The 21,567-nt window shown below is 39.8% G+C and overlaps 2 protein-coding genes and 1 long non-coding RNA gene across 8 annotated transcripts in view; 1 reads left to right on the plus strand and 2 right to left on the minus strand.

Annotated features, from left to right (window-relative positions):
• Positions 1 to 8,009, minus strand: part of LRRC40 (leucine rich repeat containing 40) — a 31,329-nt gene extending 23,320 nt beyond the window's left edge. Inside the window, exons 1-6 of one of the 3 annotated variants that reach the window (XM_067563370.1) lie at positions 7,983 to 8,009; positions 6,523 to 6,704; positions 5,085 to 5,158; positions 3,119 to 3,248; positions 2,316 to 2,439; positions 1,299 to 1,441 (exon numbers count right to left, since the gene is read on the minus strand). In XM_067563370.1, the coding sequence (XP_067419471.1) occupies positions 1,299 to 1,441; positions 2,316 to 2,322 (150 nt within the window). In that variant the 5' untranslated portion in view covers positions 2,323 to 2,439; positions 3,119 to 3,248; positions 5,085 to 5,158; positions 6,523 to 6,704; positions 7,983 to 8,009. Of the gene's footprint in view, positions 1 to 1,298; positions 1,442 to 2,315; positions 2,440 to 3,118; positions 3,249 to 5,084; positions 5,159 to 6,522; positions 6,705 to 7,497; positions 7,783 to 7,982 lie in introns of those variants that run through there. The other 2 variants (XM_067563368.1, XM_067563369.1) reach the window with 2 other exon arrangements.
• A 718-nt stretch (positions 8,010 to 8,727) lies between these two features.
• Positions 8,728 to 10,854, minus strand: LOC137163224 (uncharacterized). Its single transcript, XR_010922664.1, has 2 exons — positions 10,682 to 10,854; positions 8,728 to 10,311 (listed from the first exon to the last, which is right to left on the minus strand). It is a non-coding gene; the product is annotated as an uncharacterized lncRNA (long non-coding RNA).
• Positions 10,245 to 21,567, plus strand: part of SRSF11 (serine and arginine rich splicing factor 11) — a 38,160-nt gene continuing 26,837 nt past the window's right edge. For 3 of the 4 annotated variants that reach the window (XM_067563376.1, XM_067563374.1, XM_067563375.1), the window contains exons 1-2: positions 10,245 to 10,378; positions 19,043 to 19,176. In XM_067563376.1, coding sequence (XP_067419477.1) covers positions 10,251 to 10,378; positions 19,043 to 19,176 — 262 coding nt within the window. In that variant the 5' untranslated portion in view covers positions 10,245 to 10,250. The other variant, XM_067563378.1, reaches the window with a different exon arrangement.

The raw sequence follows: 21,567 nt of genomic DNA on the forward strand, positions 1-21,567 counted from the left end.
CCATTTCTGAAGGTGTGTTATTGAAAAGTAACAGAACATTGTTATAGATACAACAGACAATCAATTATAATAAAAATAAAACATGGCTTAATTACTAAAGAGGAGAATTTTTTTCATTTCCTTCATAGCCTTTTCCTATGTTTTCCTCATGTTATAAAAACTAATATCCCTTAACAAAGGTGCTTATACTAACTGATGATTTATTTATAATTAGCCCTGTAACTTTTTAATATTAAACAGATATGCTCTCAATGCAGGGAGGAAGAGAAGAGGTACACAGAAAAGAGAGGGAGTAGGTTCCCTTGTAAGTGGGGAGCCTATATACAGAAGACAAATCTTGCTTCATCAAAACATTTAAGAGACTTCAATACAGACTTAGAAAGCACACAACAATAAGCATTCTATTTTTCCCATTTCTGTTAGCAAATTAGGAGTCTGTCACTCAGCTAATATGCAATATCCTTCATCATCAACTATTAGGAATTTTGGTCACAAACTGACATTTGCATATAAGGTTTGGGTGTATAGAAAAAATATATATCTTCGTTGCAACAAAAAGCTAGGAATAGCAATAACGTCATTCCCAGTAAGTCTGGACCATCGGACTTCAGAGCACAATGATCCAGATAGGTTTTGCTATAGGTTTACACTATATGACTATGTGTACATCCATATGACTCAGAATACAGCAGAACTAGGCCTTGCAGATATCAATGGGATTTCTTTTAGGTTTTGCCTTTCGTACTCAAGATACAGTTTTAAAATCACAAAACAAATGTGAATACAATTTACAGTCTATACATGGAGAGATGTGCTTCTCATATCAGCTTTCAGAGTACCCTTATTCAAAATAGGCCCATTTTCATGTTAGGTAGGATACAGATTAGATTGACAGCCCATCATTTTACAAAATGCTTGGAAAAACAAAGTATTTTTAGAGACTAGTATAAACCATATCTACTATATATTATTACATTCAGTTTTTCAGTCATTCCCCTTAAAAGCGATCCAAATTCTTATTTTCCCAAATCTAAAGATAGTTGTAGATTTGTCTTCCAGTTTAAGTTTTACTGTTACTTGCAACTGCTATTAGCATTATAGTTTAAGCTAATGTTTAAAGTAATTTGTGATAATTTACATGTTCATAACAGCAAAGCAAAGTTAAGGAAAAAAAGTTACTCCAACACATTTAGATAAGAACGGCCATACTGGGTCAGACCAATGGTCCATCTAGTCCAGTATCCTGTCTTCTGACAGCGGCAATTACAAAAGATTACAGAAGCTGTAACAAAACTTACCTTCAGTAACTTGCATGATGGAAATTCTGGTAAGTAACGTAATTTATTTTTTCTTAGATAAAGCTGTTCTAAAGATGCCATGCTGGCCAATTCAGAAGGTATGGTTTCCAGGTGGTTTTTAGTACAATCCAGTTGTTTTAAGCCTATGGAAATAATTTCAGTGGTGAAAAACTGAAATATCAAAAATTCTAAAACATACTTTTACTAGAGATGCAGAAGATAGCACACAGAAATATGCTCTTCTAAAATAAACTGTGTTAGTAGCTGTCAATTACAGGAGTAACTACACCTTCAGTGTTTGCAAAAGTCTTCTGTTTGTCTAATTATAAACAGGCTTCAAAGGTTTTCAGAGTACTCTATCCACATTAGATATTAAGTGGTCAATGACAATGCAGACCAGTTGGCCACACACTAGGCCTTGTTTTGGGGCTGGGATTGGAGGTGGTATTGAAAGATCATAGGCTGGTCTTCACACACTGTAACTGCCCTAACTATGTCAGTTTAGAAACTAACAGTCTACCATCAGAACACAATCTGTTCCTCTTTGTCTGCTACAGCAATTATGGTCCATATTTAGCTTAAATGGCTATTAAGCCTGATGATTTAAGATGATTCAAAGATTAAAGATAAACTTTTACACATAATCCATTTATACTTTCCCCAGATCTAATTCCACCACCTTCTTTATGTGCTTGGTTTTTCATACAGCATATGCAATAAGGAAAAGGCTCATCTGTAATATAGTCTTAACAAGAACACTAGCCTCAAAGCAGAGCAAGGTTCAGTCTTGCTCTTCTTTAAATACTTCCCATGTTTTGTCAAGAAACACCGGCTAGCTGAAGTTTGATATCCAGGAGAACCTGTGAGCTATGACTTATTTCAGATTTCTCCATTACCTTTACCAATATATTATACCTATTTATTCAGCTGCAATAAAAAATGCAAGCAACATCTTTCAAGATAAGAGACTTTAGATTTATTGTAAGATATTTAAAATGCTGTAGGAAGCTAGTTTACTTTTCATTGCGCTGATTTCTGCTGGCAGATTCCTCAGTTGGTTATGGGCCAAATTGAGTCGCACCAAGCTGGTTAGGGAAGCAAAACTGGATGGAATGGTTGCAAGTTGGTTGTGGGAAAGATCCTGGATGGGGAAAAAAAGAACTGAGAAATGGTAGACAAAATGGCATTGAAGAGTGTTTAGAAACAGCACATGTGCAAAGTTAATTACTGAGAGAGAATATCAAATGGAGTTGGGTAGCATGTATGGGAGTTTCCCTCCCTTAAGGGAGTTTCCTTCTCTTAGAGTGGAAGACCTGGTTCTCCAGCAGTGGTGGTAGTAGCACCTACTACAGTATTGTTTTCTATCTCATACTTCAAACATCCTTACATTTTTTGGCTTTTCTTTGACCACTGCTATGTATTGATAGATTATTTCATTGTCCATGACAACAACAGTGGGATTTTCAAAAGTGCCTAAATGACTTAGTAGTCCTTGCCCCTTTGACTTTCTGTGGCGCATTTGAAAGACTTGGGAAAGGTTTTAATATTAACTTCAAGATAATAAACTTTCCATCTATTCTCTTTAGCTAAGTGTGATGCTGCTAAAAGCTCACACATTTGGCAAACCAAAGAACAAAATTTCAATCAGACACAATGTCACATCCAATGGTATAAAGAAACCATGAGAATATTTTAAAATACTTATAAAGTGGATTTAAGTGGTAGCCCTATCAAAGCTGGGCTTTTTGAACTGCCAATAGCAAAGTGCAGATAAACTAGCCAACCAAGAAAAAAATCCATTAAAAAAAGATGCAACTTACTAAGTCTTCTAAACGGATAAGCTGTCCAAACGCATCTGGTAAGTGACTCAACTCATTGTGCTGGAGAAGCAGGCTCTTCAAGTGTCTCAACTGTGTCAGCTCTTCTGGAATATTTTTCAGCTTGTTATGGCTAGTAAATAAATAAATAAATAAATGTGAAGGGATACATCAGAATGAATCTCTTCTAAACCCAACTGTCTATGAAATATTTCTGTTTCATAAAGCACTATGCAAGACAGAGTTAAGGTAGTAGTACAAATGTAAATGGATATAAAATTTAAACAGCTTTTTGTGGTTAGTTTCCTAGGTTCTCCTCCCCAGTGTTTATTTGCTCAAGAAGACTTTAAACCACCATCTGAAGTTAAGCTTCAGCTAGGTCTTGCCTACTTGTTATTCTATTAGACAGCATCTTAAACAAAGAATATTGTACCTCTGTTTTTCAGTCCACAAATCTGAAAGTTCATATAGTAAGAACCACTTCTCAACGTGAATAAGCTTTTAAAATATCATTGTCAAACACATTCCATATGAAGTGTACTTTTTATCCTTTAAACTGAAACTGTTAGACTGAGGAAAATGACTGCACATCTTCCTTTGAAGAATTAATGGATGAAAAGCTAAAAGGAAAGGCCTTCTCGGATCATATCAAAACCCAAATATTGAGGATTTCAGTGTTTAAAATTTGTTCAAAAAAAGAGCATAAAGGCTTGTGGAGATGCCTTGCAAGTCTAGTGTCTGAGCTAAAGCTCACTGAAGTAATGTCCACTTCAGTGTGCTTCAGATCAAGCACCTAATCACCAGAAAGCAATGTACCTTGCTACGTATAGTAACTTAGGCTGAGACTCTCAGAAGAAGTGAAGGAATTGCATCCCCAACTCTCACTGACTTTTAATGAGTGAAGAGAGTTGGGTGCCTAGCTCCTTTTGCAAAATTCCATCCTTAATGCCTAGAGTCTCCAACATCCTTATTTGTCATGTGATAGGAAAAGTAACACATACAATGTACATTCATCAGGAAATCAAACAAGTTTTATTACATCAAAAATATTTAAATGTACAGACAACGTATGTTTTCTGTAAGCAGTCACATCTCCAAGACACAGGCTTCCACTCGCTTACTGAATGTGTTTAACAACAAATAATCCTGGCCTTCATGCAAGAAGTGCTGTCAGTTTGTCTTTAGGGCTGCCTTGCCAGAATTCTATTCACCCACTAGTCCCAGGAGATATTTTTGGGGGGAAAACCCCCCACTAAACAGACCTCAGTAGGTAAATGGGATGTCCTTAGGTTTTTCCTTTATCAGTCAATCAAATGAGTCAATTCTGTATCTGAGCTGGTAAATTTTCATGACAATTTTGTAAGACTCATGTGAGCATGCTCAGATCACTGTTTTCTCTAAGCATCCTCACGTGTCAAGTATCAGCAGTGGGGAATCACCTTCCAGATAAGAATATGACTTAGAAATATTGTGACTAAGAATTCAAACCTGAGAGATCCAGAGTCTTCGATTTACAAAAGTAAGGATTAAGTCACTGGGCTAAACGCTCTGAAAATTAGCAGGAAGAACTGTGCATAGAAAAATTAATGAATTCAAACATTGACCAATAACAGTTTTTAAAAGTTACAAAAATCAAGGCCTCAATCAAGAAAGGAGAACCAGGAAGGCAGACCCCAATGCTCACGCAATGTGTCTCTGCCTGCGCACAGCAGTTTATCTTCATGAAGCTCTTTACACAATCAAGGCCCAAAATGGGACTTTTTCAATTTATTAATTTTACACTAAAATATCAAATGAAAAGCCTGACTACACTCCTCTCACTACAATGAAGCCACTTAACACTGAACATGGTGGTTTAGAGAGCCTCTCTTAAAATACAGGCAGACAATTTTAGAAGATTTTAAGTTTCTCAACCACTACACACATGCACACTAATATTTACTGTATTCAAATTTTGTAAAATATTTACCTGACATTAAGCTTCTGAAGATTTTCCAACAATCCTATAGCCGAAGGAATAGATGTCAGCTGATTATCATGTACCTGGGAACAAAAAGATTTTAGAAGTGTAGCTGATTGTAAATACTCTTTCTTTTATAGCCAGAAAACAAACTTTGCTACATTCATACAAAAGAAAATGTTGTATAAGGGCCTGAGAAGTGCCAATTGCCAGGGTAATTTCATTACTAATTAAAATACAGAGTTACCAGTCTGGTAAAGCATCACTCAGTTGACAGGAAAAGCTGTGAGCAGCAGAGGTGAGAAATGATTAGAAAAGGAAGGGAAATAGTGAAAAAACAACCTCTCCCAGTGGAGTACAGAGGAAGCAGAGAGAGCCTCTCCCTTCAACCAGCTGCAGTGGACAGGCAGTAAAAAGCTCTGCTTTTTTCCCCATCAGACAGGAGGAAAAGTGCAGAGGAGAATTTATCAGACACCGAGAAGTCAAGATAAAAGATATTTCTCTACTGGGAAGTCCAGTTCTCTTCTTCCCAGTGGCTTGATGGGGACATTTCTCACACAAAGTGCTATGGTTGAATCCTTTGCTCTGAGATCCCCCACCCACCCTTCTGATCTTCTGTGTCTACCTCTGGCTGTATCTAAGTTTTTCCAAGATCTGATTATATTTATTCCTTAATTTTTTATTCCTTCGGGGATCCTCCAGGAACTCCATCCAAATGCCCTTATTGCCCAGTTACCATCCAGAAAAAGGCATTGCCATAGCAACCTTCCCTCCAGGAAAGAAGAAACAATTCTCTCCCAAACCAACCAGTACCACTGTTTTAACTGGTTATGTGCATTAAAGTGTGCGATCTCGCAGCCAGGATTTGAGCACATTGCCTCTGCAGCACTCCAGGTGCCAGAACTCTGGACCCCAAAAGTACATTCACTAGATATTACAGTGCTATTGCAGTGCTTTTAGGATTAGTAATGTACCAGAACCTGAGGTATTCAGATACAGTTATGACGGTGGCTAAATAAATATCTAAACAGATTGTGGGAAGCAGTGTGGACAAGGGACTCAATTATTTTTTGGGTTCTGCAGATCCCCCAAGTGTCTTTTTTCCTCAAAGACACTATCTTGGCAAATCTCTATTCAACAGGAGGACTGGACTTTGGTCCTCATGGGCAGGTTATTTAATAATTGTCTGTTATGGAGTATCCGGAACATTCCTGTGAAACATTTTGGTACTGGCCACTGTCAGAAACGGGATACTAGATTAGATGCACCCTTAATCTGATTTTATAGCAATTCCTACATTTCCCTAGGAACACATCAATACCACTTTAATATGTTCAGCAAAATAGAAGAGTGGGAAACTTGAGATTTCTGTGAGGAAATCTAGTCCTTCCCCCCACCCTACCAGAATGCAAGCACAATCTGATCATAACAGGTGCTCTTTACTTACGTCCAGTACAGTGAGAGCAGGCAAAAGTTTGACATCCTCAGAGAGACACTGCAGTTTGTTTGAGGCTAAGATCAGTTTGGTCAGATCTGTTTGCTCCCACCAGCGATCAGTAGCACCAAAAGAAACATTTTGATTGGCTTCTTCTGGAACATCCAAATTTATTCGCCACACATGCGCAGGTACTACACACACAAAAGTGGCATATTTGTACAATAAGTTCCTTTAATATTTAATCCTAGGCTTTTACTGTCACTTTGATTATCCAAAAATGTTTAATAATTGTATTCTTCATAGAGCTGACTGGAGGATTTATCCAAATGAAGCTAACTACTTTCATTAGTATTTTCCCCCTATTTTCTGATCAGCTCTCATTCTTAACCAAAATACTTATATAAGCGTAAATTATAGTTAACCAGGTGAATTGGGTAAGCATCACGGAGAATGTAAGGAGGATGGTGGCAGATCCTCATAACTGAAGGGGCATGCCGAGCCTTGAAAAAGAGGTCTACAGTTCTGGGGATCTACAGGATCCCCAGCTGCTCCTGAACAGCCCTGTGCCACTGGTTGTCGAAAACAAACATGCATCAACCCACAACTTCAAAGCGCGGCATAACCGTGTCCTCCGTGGGTTAACCAGAGCCCGCCAGGGAGACACCAGCCGCCCCCCTACCCGCATGACCCTAGTGTGGAGCGCTGGTTGCGCTCCGAGTCCCCACGCTGGAGCAGCTCTCCAGAGATCCCAGCCCTGCGCTGCGGGCACCCGCCTACCGAGCACGGGGCCGGGCCTGCAGCCAGGTGCCCCTTCCTGACACAATGGGCGGGTGGGGATGGCATCATGTCTGCCCCTAGGGGAAGGGCAGGGCCTGGCCTCTGCGCTCAAAGGGAGGGATGCCCCGGTCTCCTCCATACGCGAGGGCGGGGCCGAAGCCCTCACCCCCCGCACACCGGGTGGGGGCAGCGGTCCCGGGCTCTCACCGTCACTCAGCTCGCGGCCTGAGAGGTTTAACTGGCCGCTTTTCCTGGCCGCTCGGATCAGCCCCTGCGGCACCGTGGGCCCCGGTTCCCCCGCGTCCCGTCTGAAGCCGGAGCGAGGATCGCAAGCCCTCCCTCGGCGAGCCGCCGCCATGTGCCCCACACACACAGCCAGAGCCCAGCGCGCGGCCCGGCCCGCCGCCCGAGCCTCGGCCTCGGCCGCCCGCCCCCTTTGTCAGCGAAGCAGGCGGAGCCAGCCGCGGCCTGCCGCCTCAGCGGAGTCGGCAGGGCCCAGAGCCGGCAAGCGGGGGGGCAGGGTCACCTCTTTCCCCCGGGATGCCTCTGCCGCGGTCCCCTACCCCCAACTCCCCCTTCAAGCCTGCGCGCGCTACCCCCGCGCCGGCTCAGCTACCGAGGCTGTGAAATCTGCCGTCCCCCGAACTCCCCCGGCTTCAGTATACTTCACTCCCCCTTCCTCCCCCACACACTTCTCCTTGTGTCTGCGCTGTGGTCTGGCATCCATTCTGCCTTACAGCGGCCAGCGGGACCTAGCAGCGGCAGGCACGATGTAGGTCACTTTGTTAGCATGAGCGGGGGTGTTCTTATCCGTCCACACAGCCAAGGCCTTTCTGGCTCCTGCTCCAGTCTTCACAACTGGTGTGGTGATGTGTGAGCCAGAGAGGCTCCAGGCCAGGATAACTTTTACATGCTTGTAGGGGGCGTTAGAAAAACCAGCTCGTAGACTGACCAGATTTTTGATCTGGAGTCAGCCTGGGAAAATAAACCTGGAACTCCAGCCCAATTTGTTCACAGGACCTAAGTGATTTGAAATTGACAACTCCACCCTGCCTGCCCTCCTTTGAAATCAGAACACCCTCAGATTCAACATTTCTCTGATCAGGATCTAGGTTGGATGAGTAGCATTTAGCTGTGATCTCAATTTATTTTGTTCTTGGATATTTGAGGAATTTTGTGTTATTGTTGGATACCTGGTCATAGGATTTTTCCAAGATTACCTTGGGGCTCAAATTATAAACAAACCAGCAGAAGCATATTCCCAGCAGAGGTTTTATTGTTTTGTTTTCTTAAAAAACACTTATCTGTGCATCAAGAATAATGCAAACAACATTAGAATTAATTTAAGTAGCAGCTGACCTACTCTGACAGTCAAAATGTATTACTTTGAAATGTGCATTGATTTTATAGGAACAATAAGGTGACATTGAACTGTCAATGTAAAAGAAACTTCTAAAGTTGTTACTACGTAAGGAAGCATCTACCACTATCATTAACATAGCCCTGGTCTACACTACAGAGTTGGTTGATATAAGGCAGCTTATGTAGTGTGCACACTACAGCTTTACTTCTGCGGATGTAAGGGCCTACTACACTGACATAATAACTCCATCTCCATGAGGGCTGCTGTGATTCCAGCAGGAAATGGGGAGCCCAGGCAGCTGCCAGGCTCCTGGGGGGAGTTGCATGCAAAGCTGAAAACCCGCCAAGCTGAGAGCCTGGACTTTCCACAGCCCCTCTTAAGTTGGTAGAAGCACTCCTGGTGAAGATGCACACCAATGACAAAAGGAGGTAGTATGGACATGAACCACAGCAGTAATTACTGAGGTGGCTGTAAGTTGACCTAACATAGATCGACTTAAGTTTTTAGTGTAGACATGCCCCTAGTAACAACTCCTTGATGTTAATGGGTGGAGGGGTGTTGGCAAATCTTGCCTCCATTAAAAGACATTTATTTACTTCAGTTACAGCACGATCAGCCTGTAGACTGGTTTTGTTTTCCACATAAGAGTTAGAAAATAATTACTCTAGAACTGAAAAATGAAATTAATATTATTCAGGTATCTAAATTTGAGATAAATACAGTAAGCTGCTTCTAGCGTTGCAAGCAAGGCGTTCACTAATTCAGTATCTACCCTGGGAAGTCTACTGTAAATTGACAACACTCAAATAATTAGGAGCTGACCCTGCCAGCTGCTGATCTCATTCAACTGCTACTCCCATGGGAGTCATTTGGAGAAACAAGTCCCTCAGCAGCAGCAGCTTGCTGATGCAGGGTCTGCTGGTCCTGGAGGATCAGAGACGTCCTGCACCTCTAAGGCTCGTCTAGAGCCTCACGGGAGCAGAAGAGTCGCCCGTCCATGCTACAGACTCGCTACCCGCTAAGTGCGCTCTGCCTCTGCGATGATGGAGATGATCCCCCACCCTCTAGCTTGCTGCCAATAGGTCTCCTCGGGTCCGAGTGGGTAGCTCGAGTCCGCTCGCGTCGGACCGGAGGCGCTACTAGCTCCCCATACTGCTCGTGCGCGGGTTGTCCCAAGCAAGGCACCAGTACGACGTGAGCGCAGGCGCTGCAAGAGGTGGTTGACTACGCATGTGCAGTAGCTCGAGTCCTTGGGAGAAGTACAGATAATAGACATGCGCAAAGGGGCCCTCTGTGGGAGTGATGACAAACTGGGATTCTGGCCATCCAGAACCACGAAGTACGTAGATCGCGCCTGCGTAGAGAACAGCAGTAGAGGATTGTGGGATAGTAATCTGCGGCCCAGGGCGCAGGCTGGCTGGCTCGGCGGCAGGCAGCTGGTGGCGGTTACTGGTCGATAACGGTTGTTTTGTGCGCGGGGTCCGTGGTTGTGCCCGGACGGGAAACGGCACGGGACACAGCGAACAGCTACCCCGGTTCCTAACGCGCTCTCCGCTCTCCCTGATGTGTTTGTAGCACTGGAGTGGGCGGCAGCGCGATGGCTTCAAGCAGCGGCACCGACGTGATCCAGGTCACCAACGTCTCCCCTAGCGCGAGCTCTGAGCAGATGCGGACACTTTTTGGTTTCCTGGGCAAGATCGAGGAGCTGCGCCTCTTCCCTCCCGAGTGAGTCGGCCAGCGCCCCTCCCCCACCTCCGGGCTTGCGAGAGCGGGCTCCTTCCTTCCCCGCGCCACACAGGCCTCCCCGCCCGTCCCCTCCCCCACTTAATCAGGGCAACGGCCCGCCTCTTTCCCATCCCTCCCCGCGGCTCCCCGCCTACCGAAGCTGGGCCTGGGAGACGCTGGGCCATGAAGCTTTAGGCCGTGGGGCCTAGCTCGCCCGGCCGAGGCCTGCGGCTGGATCAGCATCAGCCTCCCCGCCGCAGCTTTAACATCCCCCCGCCCAAGGAGTCTGTGTAGATGAGTTACCATAGGGGCTAGCTAGTAGCGTGGTCCCCTGGCGACCGTGCGGCTTTAGAGCCGTGTGTGTGTGAGCTGCTCCCGCCACTTATTATGCCGGCCCTCCTCCCTCGCGTGGGAACGCGCCAGACCAGCTCGTTGCTGGTTTATGTCCCACTAATAGTTTCCAAAGCGTGCGTGAGCTAAACGCGTGGGGGGAAGGGCTGCTAACGTACAGCACCTGAACCTGTGTGTGGTTATCACGGCTAAATGCAGCTGATAGGCCGTGAGTGGTGGGATTGTCCCGCACATACAGAACCACCGCACACCTGTCGGACAGCTGCCATTTAAATTTAAAAAAAAAAAAAAAAAGCTACAAAAAATGGCCTTTGCGTTTCTCTCCACAAATGTGGGACTTTCTCTCCCGAATGCACAGAGAAGGTGTAAGGTAGGCCCTAAATCTTGGACCACTGATTGAGTGAAAGTCATACATCTAAAAAAAAAATTGAACTAGCAAACAGTGCTTTGCATTGCTGGCAGTAAACCCCCCCCCCGCCCCCCTGCCCCGGCCCGGCCATTTTTAATTTTATATAAAATATTTAAAACAGTCCATGATGTTTGTTCAAGTTCCTGTTAATATACCTAAGATCTGCCTAACTCACAAATGGTAATTCCAAGTCCATACTAGGAAAACCTTTAAACTTACAGACAATTGTTTTTTGTTTGTTATGATACATTGGATGAAAAGTTATTTTTAAAGGACTGAAAACTTCTAGCTTCTGTTTGCACTCCTTTTTAAATCTTTGATCGTGGAGCAGGGTTGCCTTTGATACTCAAATAGAAAAATAGATTAATATAATAAGTGAGGTCAAAATAAATGCATTTTGTCACATGGGACATGGATGTCACTACCACATGTGGAGTTTTGGGTGTGTAATTATAATATGGAATATCTATATGATAAGTTTTTTGCGATTATGTGACACTGCCTTGACTTTGGCTGAGCCTGCCTTTTAGTCTCCCCTTTTTAATATACCAATGTTTTTCACCTAGTTTCAAATAGTTGCTATTAAAAAAAACCCAAAAAAAAACCCTTAGCCCAAAGCTTCTTTCATTGTGTGTCAACCACCCCATCCTCTCCCCCCCCCCCCCCAAAAAAAAGGGGGGGGGGAAATGCTCCTAGATGGATATGTACATATATTCCAACACAGGATTTTCTGTGGTCTTGGTGTTTGTGTTATTTTCAAATGGATATTAGTGATCTGAACCCCATGTTAATGTAGTTTTGTGTGTGAAGTTGTAGTGTAGAAGAAACTAACTGAATGGACACAAATTATAAAATTGGTGACAGGTTTTTATTATTTGAATACTGTCAGATATGAATGTTTAAATATGTATGTGTGGGGAAAATCACATTTAAGTGCCAGAAAAGTTCATTTCTATCAAGTAACAGGGAGTTAGAATTCTCTTGCTAAAGACAGCTATCTGTTTAGGTTGTTACATGGTTCACTGTATTTGAGCACCTAACAATACTTAATTCATTTTATATTTACAACACCTATATGAGATGTAACTACCACTTTACAACTAGAGATCTAAGGCACAGGCTAGATTGAATGACTTCCCCAAGGAAATCTGGTTGAACAACTGGGTATTGAATATTGAACATAGTCTCCCAAATACCAATCTAGTGCTTCAACTATCTGTGCATAGGGCCTCTGACAGTGGTTTTATTCTAGAAATAACTCTTGAAGCTTCACCTTTCCCATTCATTTACACAGGCACCCACATTCGATTCAGTAATGCTTTAGTATCACAACAAGTTTTGGCAAAGTGTAAGAGAAACAGAATGTTCATGTCTCTGTCAGAGGTAGATAAAAATCTGTCCAGGACAAAGCACTCTTGCTAGGGGTCAAATTGCACTCTTTTTGAAGAAATGAAAGATTGCCAAACTAAACACAGTACACACTCCTGTTAATGTAGTAAAGTGCAAATATTTGCTTTTGCAATCTGTCTCAATAGTAGTCTGTCCATTTTAAGATGGATTTTATAGTTAAAATCCATTTCTGGAGCGTACTGTTCAAGTTACATATTACAGACAAATCTATTTTGAAAGAACATTTAAGATTGCAAAGTAAGCACTCAAAAAAGTTAGGATATGCTCTGGGAATGAATTAAATTTCTGTAATGAAGGAAACTCTTGTCTGTAGGACTCTTGCTTTTGTTGTTGCGGCATGGGGTTGCAAGAGTAGAAACAATGATCTCATGGTTAAGTGATCCTACCGGTAACACTCTCCAACCCTGATTAATCTCCAGAGCAGATCCATCCTGTGCACTGAATGAGGCAGGGGTTCTCTGGAAAAAAAACTATGTGATCATGTATTTCAAATAGTAAAAGCACAAGGAAGCTCAATTAATGTCGCACAAGTAACCTTAATACTAACATCCTGACTTTGTGCATTAATTACAGTTGTCACGTTGCAGGGTGGTTTGCAGGCACAGAGAGAATATTTTCATCGTTTGGTATTATTCACTCAAAGCTAAGAAATCGACTGGGAGTTGAAAAAGCAGGAAAATTCATGTTTGTTTTTTGTCTATGAATAAAAACAGTGGGAGTGGGGGAAGATAAGAGCTAGTTGTAGAAGTTTTAAGGGCAGCATACGTTTAGTATTGTGATTACTTGTCTATTAGAGTTAATAAAATTTGAAAATTAAAAAAAAAAAAATTTGACAGCTGGCAACTCAGGAGACTGCTGCAATTGCAAATGTGAAAATATGTAACATTTAAGATTTAGTTTAATATAAGTGCTATTGTGTTTGTGTGTGTGTGTGATTTAGTTCTTACCATTCCTAATGTACTGCTGCTGCATCTGCAGCTTGACACAGGTAATGAGTATTATATATAATATCCTAAATTAATAAAAAATCAAGTTATCTAAAAAATTACACAATGTATATTCTCCTAGATGTTGTAAAATGCTGTGTTGAGTTGTAAATTAACATGTTTTAGTGATCAGATTTGCAACATTGTTTAAGAAATATGTGAAGAAGGATCAGTGGGAAACTTGATTTAAATCAATGATTTTCCATTGGTGATTTAAATCATTTAAATCAATCTACCTTGCTTATTTATATTTGTGCTTAGAAGTCAAATAAGTGCAATTAACACCAATACAAAACCTTGAAAAAAACTAATCTATATCTACAGCAACAGCTATCCGGTTTATGACCTAGTGAAATTGCCTGCAGTTAATAAGTATCTATGAAAGTACATTTCAATTGAGGGATTTTAAAACTAGACTTACAGTCAAGGACACATTGCTCGTAGCAATGTTGTAGCTGCCGAAATGAAAAATCAGGATTCCACTGGGAAAATCTTACCGCGCCATTTACCCCTTCTCAGGTTTAATATGTAGGGAATGCTAAGGCAATGTATTGTGGAGAGCATTTTTGACTGCACAACTTTGGAATTAAAATTTTGGGCTGATTCTGAACCTTCTACTTTTGATGATTGTGGTAGGTTATTCTTGAGCATGGTATCTTTGGTATTTGTATTTACCTTAAACTATTAACATTGTATGCCTTCACCACCCTTTTCAATATGCTGGTGTTGAACTCTGTCTCTTTGTCGCTGAATACTAACAGAGCTGTTATCCTGCTCTCCTGGTACTTGGAAGGACAAGGACCTGATTGAAAATTTAGCTGGTTTATATTGAATCCAGATAAATAAACTGACATTGCTTGGAAGAAGGAAGTACTTTGAAAAACTGATTTTGTTGCTGTTCCTGAACACTCTCGTGGTGACAATTGTCAGACATAACACCAATTTAGTTTTTATAAACTAAAATTTCATACGGACAATGACTTGTTTATACTGCTGTATATACTATACACTGAAATATAAGTATAATTATATTCCAGTTGATTTATTTTATATGGTAAAAATGAGTACACAATTTTTCAGTAATAGTGTGGTGTAATGCTTTTGTATTTTTGTCTGATTTTTATAAGCAAGTATTGTTTAAGTGAGGTGAAGCTTGGGTTGTGCAAGACAAATCGGACAGGAATACAGTAGTCTGGAAAGGTTGAGAGATACTGTTTTACATTGTCTTGCAGCAGGAATTGTTCTTTCTTTATAGAGTTCTGCTATTTAAATTAAGCACCATCAGTTTTGCAACTTATCTAAATCATTGGGTTTGAATAATTATTCAGTGGTATTGAGGATTACAGCATTTACATGTGGAGCAAAAGTAGGTACAGTTCTTATGATTTTTCAGCTCAACAAGTTCCCAATCAAAATTCAGTGCATTGAAAAGTTAAATGCTGCAGAAGAAAGTGTCAGAACTGCCTCTTGACAAAATTAGAGCGAGAATAGTAGACATTACTGCAGAGATGACTGGGGGGGTATTGCAGAGCAGCTAAGGTGACCTGTTTAAAAGAGGAATGCAGTCAAAAGCAAACCTGAAATGGCTTTGTCTTAAAACATACTGAATAGTGATGGTATTATTGCTTGTTAGGTTCTGTCAAGGTTATTTATGCCTCAGATATTAAGGCCATGCTACACAGACAAACCAAGATCTAAGAGAAGTAAGTACTAAGTTAGACGTTAATACTGTTAAAATGTGAAAGTGTAGGTACTGTTCAGTCTCTTTGACTGCTGTTCTAGTCCTTTCATATACATAATGATGTGAAGACTGATGTCGCAGAGTCTCAATTCTTGAAGGTTAGACTTTCTTCTTTTAGATTTGGATCATGCACTCAAGCTGATTTCAGTTGGTGAGGTAAAAATGAAATAAGTAGTAGTATTTTTTGATCAGGGTGACTTCCTTTAAATCACTGATTTTCATCCTAATTTACATAATTAAGCAGGAAACCTTGATTTGAATCTGTTTTAATCTTGTTTTGCATTTGTACTTATTTTCCAAAAAAAGTTGATTCTCATTGGTTAGTGAGTGTTACAAAATGTTGACTTGCAACTAAATGTAGTCTTTATGCTAAATTTGGTGCTCTCTTTGCTAACCAGGAGGATAACTCTGTCTATGCACATTCATTTAAGCAGTTGTATAGCTGAATAATCTAAATAAATTTGTTAAAAAATGGTGAATGGTGCATTGCTTGTGATTTGTTGAGCTCTATTGTGAAAAATTCACAAAAGCAGCACTTAACATTTTTTTATTAGTTAAATAAAACTACCTTGAATTTGCTGGATACATAAGAAAAAAAGAGTATCAAAACGTGTTTTGCATTTAAAACTAATTAATTTATTAAACAAAGACAGTGTTATCTGTAGTTAGTGAATTGAACTGATTTGTTTCTGGTCACCAGGCCCTTCAAGATTGTAGAACTAATAGGTCTCATTCTCTCACATTTAGTTTGTATTTTTAGATGAGAAGGGAAAACAAGCTGTCCTATTTTTCCAGTTCTCAATCAGTTTCTCAATTTTGAATGAACTGAACTGAAGAAGATAGTTTCTCTGCACTTGCAGAAGAGGCTACTGCAGTCAGAAGTTGAGTTTAGCATTTCAACAAATTCTGGTTCTAGGTGCTTAGCAAGTGACTTCCACCAGTGCAGTGATTTGACTTTCAAAGATACTGCTTATTTTTATTTAGGCTATGTCTACACTGCAGCACTAATTTGAATTAGCTTAATTCGAATTACAGAAAGTGATTTATAGAAAGCACTGCAGACTGTCCACACTCGTGTTTGTGCTGGTTTCTTGCGTCCACACTAACCAGCCTTAATTCAAATTAGAAAGCAGCGCAATGTGGGAAGCTATCCCACAGTGCAACTAACTATAGAGGCTGTTGTGACGAGTGTCATCATCCCAGGATGCAGCAGTGCTTCCCCCACCCCCAAACAAACAGGAAAAGGATTTTCATGCTGTTTTTTTACTCCCCTGATCGCCATTGCTGCAGGCACATGGAGCCAGCTGAACTATGCTCCCATTTTGACCGCAACGAATACATCGCAGCTTATCCTGGATTACTTTACAACTGTATGCTGTTTGCCTTTTATGCTCCACCCACCATCACGTGTATATTGCTTGCCTTTGATTTTGATTCGACAGGTGTCTGTAGAATGTAAGATAAATAACAAGGGAGTCAGTTAGTATATTAATACAGTGATACAAATGTTTCCATTTCATTGATTGAAAGCATGATATAATGTATCCACATGTAGCACTGTGAATAAACTCTTAAAGTATCAATTTCTATGAATGGCCATTGAAACAATGTAGCAAAGAATTTCCTCTCACTGCTGGCATTTAAAATGCATTCACCACACCGGGAGGGGGATGGGTGGTGAAATCTTTCAAAGGGCTAAACTTTCAAAGGGACAAATCTTAGAGACAAACTGCAAAGGGCTTGTTGTGTGTGTGGAGGGGTGATCGCAGCTTGGATTTTAAAATCATTCACCGCAGGGAAATGAAGATTTAAATCTTCCCGGGGCTGCTTTGGGGCAGGGTACTGAAATGGGGCATCCTGGGATACACTCTGGAGGCCAAATAATTCAAATTAAGTCCCATTGCGTCCACACTCTCACTAATGCAAATTAACTGATGCGCTTCAGGTGCTAATCCACTTGCAGAGGTGGTTTTATTAATTGGATTTTAAAGGCTCCTTAATTCGAATTAATGCACCAGTGTAGATGCGGGAGTAATTAATTCGAATTAAGAGACTTTAATTCGAATTAAGCCACCAGTGTAGACCAAGCCCTAATTTAAATGATTTTAAGATTATAGTAAATGAAAGCTTTGATATAGGTTGTCATAATTTTAAATAGGTTTATTTTTAAAAAATTATTTAATTTCAATCAGATTTTTAATTTTTTTAAATATCAGTTTTTATCCACTCTGAAATGATCTATAAAGGGTTTACAACTTGGATCTGATGTTTCCAAAACAAACACTTTGAATTTTACTGGGATACGAATTGGAAGCTAGTAATCTATTGTGGACAGGTAAAATATGCTCCATGCTTGTCTTCATTCAGATACCTACAATCTTCATTTGCTAGCTATTTTCCAACCACAGTGTTTCTACTGGTCAGAACTGCAAGATATTTTTAACTTGTGGGGTTTTGTGCCCCTTCCCCTCTGCTTGATAGGGGTCTTACCTCATCTGCTATGCAAATGTGGCTGCTGTCTCAGATTCCCTCATTTGCTGGGTAGTTTATTCCTCTGTGTAACTCAAAAACCCCACTCCTCCCGGGGTAAATGAAAAAACAAATTCCAAACCTTTATACACACTCTTGGGGCCTTCAGCTTCCACGTGTCCATACAGTCTTCAACTCTTCACCCCTTGTCAAAAAGGAATTGAAAACATCTTCCCACCCTCTGCCAAATAATACAGGGGTCTTCACTTTCTCTAGGATCCTAAAACAAACTGTTTTACATGGTCCCGACCTGCATTTCCCTTGTCTAATCATTCAGCTCTAACTAGCTCCACCAACAGTTGCTGCTGCTGAGCTATAGTATAGACATGGACCTGAATCTGCCCTATAAGGAACATTCTAGTCTCCTTCATGTTCAACACATAAGAATTAAAAAAACTCTTAAATCTCACCAATATCATTAAAATCCATTGCCTGCCACCTTAATTTCTTGACTTCCTTTTAGGACCTGCAATAGATCAATGTTAATGTAAATTCTGGTTATATATTTACAATGTGACCCGCTTCAAATTTGACCTTCATGATTTTTGTGCATTTTAGAAGTTGATCATAAGAAAAGCATGATAAACTTTAGCCTAAAAGATAAACATATTGAAAATGTGTGAATAGCTAAATGAAGGTGCTATTTTAATCATTACTTTCAGTGTTTATTATAACTTCAAAAATATTATAAGTATTCAAATTTTGGTCCCAAAGCAGAGGGTGTAAAAATCACTGTTTGGAATTTCTGTGGGAGCATATACCTTCTTTCTGTGTATTTTCTGGGGAAATTTTCCCTCTCCTTTCCCCCCCCCTTTCACATCTTGCCCAGTGGATCACTCCTGAATCATACATATTAGTTTGTATTCAGTTAACTGGCTAATTTAGAGATGATTGTGTGTGGTAGACTTAGCATTTATCTGTTGTAAATTGGGGAATAAAATTAATTTTCCATCCGCTTCGATCTCTGGTGATCCAGCAAATTAACTTAATTCAGTATAATTTCATTCTTACGTATGTGTTCTGCTCAATCATCATTGTTAATGAAGTTTAATGGAAAGAACTGATACAAAATTGAAACCACACTGCAACTCTTTTAAATTTTGTGCTCTATATTCAAATATATAGTCTTTGGACTTCAATACAGTGAACAGATGGCAAATGTTTCAGTGTTTTTAATTACTTTGTCTGATTTGTTTTGTTACTCTTGTAACTAATTCTTTCTTCCTCTCTTTTCTTAGTGATTCTCCTTTGCCTGTTTCATCACGTGTCTGTTTTGTAAAGTTCCACGATCCTGACTCAGCAGTTGTGGCCCAGCACCTGACAAACACTGTATTCGTTGACAGAGCGTTGATAGTCGTACCATATGCAGAAGGTTTGTGAATTGTTTAATGGCCTATGAAGCCATCATAAGATGGCAGTTTATCCCAGTATAGTTTAGTAAAGTGAGGTTAAGTAACCGGTAAAATATCTAAGAAATTAATGTTTTGAAACCCTTGGTACGCTGTCATTAGCTCTTGCATTAAAGCAAATTTTTATTTTTTTTAGTGACACCCGATGAAAGCTGGAAGTTTCCTTGTTAATCTTTTTATAAAACAAAATCTTAAGTTTATAGTGCTAATATTTTTAAGCAGAATTATTTGAAAATTATGCTCTTAATTCATCAGAGTCCCTAAGACATGTTTCTAACCATACTTAAAAATACTGACTTGTATGCATAAGAAACATTGCCTTAAAGATGAATTATTCAGGATATATATTTTTTTATAATCTCCTCATGCAAGTTGTTTTTTCCTCTTGGAGAGTGAATGGGGGAATGGATTAGCAGTTATTTTGCAATGTCCTGCTACTTTGTTTAGTTGAAACTTCTCTGAAAAAACATTCACCCTCACTGTAAATTCCAGTATACCAAGGGTTTGAATGATTGTGATTTAAGATGAAAGTGAGATCTTCCAAAAGGTGCCAAATGGGCACTGGGTATTAGATTTTATTCCAAGTTTCCTTGTTCAACCTTGCTATATTTTATAGAATTTCACTGCATAATAAACTCTTCTCTCTGTTATTTGTGTGTGTGATTTTTGTAGTGGAGAAGGCAAATGCAAAGCCCTTCCAGATGACTGAAAAACAGTGGGTCCTCTGAAGCTACAGGGGATTCTAGACATTAACTAAAGGCCAGCAAGCACTCAAGTCCCCAAGTGTTTTCCTGGTGTAACCACTTGTTAACTACGTTTTCTCTTCTTTTTTTTTTACATTTTAGGGTGTTACAGTAATTTGAAAGACAGTGAACAGGTTTTTTGGAACTTATTTTAAAACAGTATGCTGAGAAGACAACACTTCTTACAGAAGTATCATTAAACTTTACTAGGCTTTAGAAGTAATTCATTTCAAATATACAGATTCTTGGTTTACTCTTAAATTTTTTCTTAAACCCTGTTGAAATAGAGTAAAATTTCTGCAGATTAAATCATATTACAATATATAACTTAATATAAGGCCTATGTTGTTCAGACTTATGACAAGGCAATTTAATTTTGTCTGCTGTCTTCCTATGAGCAATCATAGGTTCTTGTTAAAAGTAAAATTTTAAGAAGAAATTGAATGCTTAAGACTTAATTACTTTAAAATTTGTCGCATGATCTGTAATTGAGTCATATTTTTCAGTATACAGAACACTTTGAGTAGTTGCTTTTGTTTACACTAGTCTGGGTAAAATAGTGTAATTTAAGGAATTTCTTCATCTGCTGATTTATACATTAAAGCATGCTATAGTAACAGTATCTCTGTCAATAGCATTTAAATATTTCATAGGCTTTTGTTTAAGAACATTAAACTGTTCAACATTTGAATTACTGATGGGTAAGGAAATTCTCTTTGTCAGTGTTACTTTGTCCGATTTGTTTGATGGTGGATAAACCTGGCATTTAGAGAGATCTGCCCAATAGTTTCAGTTCAGAATGTGCTAAAGATGCTATGATACAAGTTAAACAAATACTAGCATTTTAGTGGGCCTATTCTGAACAAGGAGTTTCTTGGGATGAGCAGCATCTTGAGTGAGTTCTGGAGATTCAGAATTCTGGATATGATATGGCATATCACAGTACAGAGTCTGCTGTTTTCAAGTTAAATTTGTCCTTTATTTTTGTAATAAAATGTTTGCTTTTATACTTGAAATACAGTTTTCTCTTTATACTTAATACTAGAGCCCCAATTCAACAAGGTACTTAAGCACAGTACGGCAAGATACTTGAATTCAGCAAAATTACTCGTTTGAAACTAGGCACATACTTAGGTAGTCTGCTGAACTGGGGCTCAGCATTTTTTTACTTTCTATTGTGATATTCTGTATTAATGTTACCCATCACTAAAGTAAATGTTAATTATTGCACTGTACAGATAATAGTCCCCTGTATCAAAACCACACTCCAGTTTTAGCATTTACAGACATTTTGGTGTTGGCTGTTGCTTTGTGTGTTAGCATTATACACAAAGTTTACGGTAAGGCATAGTATTAATTGTAATTTTCACTGTGATAGTCCTAGATGTGGAAGGAACAGTAATATTAAAGATGGTTGGGGGGGTTATTTAGGTTCTTTGGTTAATGTTTGTTTCTTTTGTCTGTTTCTTTTCTTTCATTTCTACACATTCAAGCAGTATTTCTTGGTTCTAACAAAGCAGCAGTAAAAAAAACTTTGCCGCATGAAAATTAACTGGTGAGGGGCCTCATTGCTTTTTTTAAAATTGTAGTTTTATTTATTTCTAAATACTT

The sequence above is a fragment of the Emydura macquarii genome, unplaced genomic scaffold (assembly GCF_026122565.2).
Source record: "Emydura macquarii macquarii isolate MOO-44397 ecotype Brisbane River unplaced genomic scaffold, CSIRO-AGI_Emac_v2 contig_2481, whole genome shotgun sequence".
NCBI classification, from domain to species: Eukaryota; Metazoa; Chordata; order Testudines; family Chelidae; genus Emydura; species Emydura macquarii.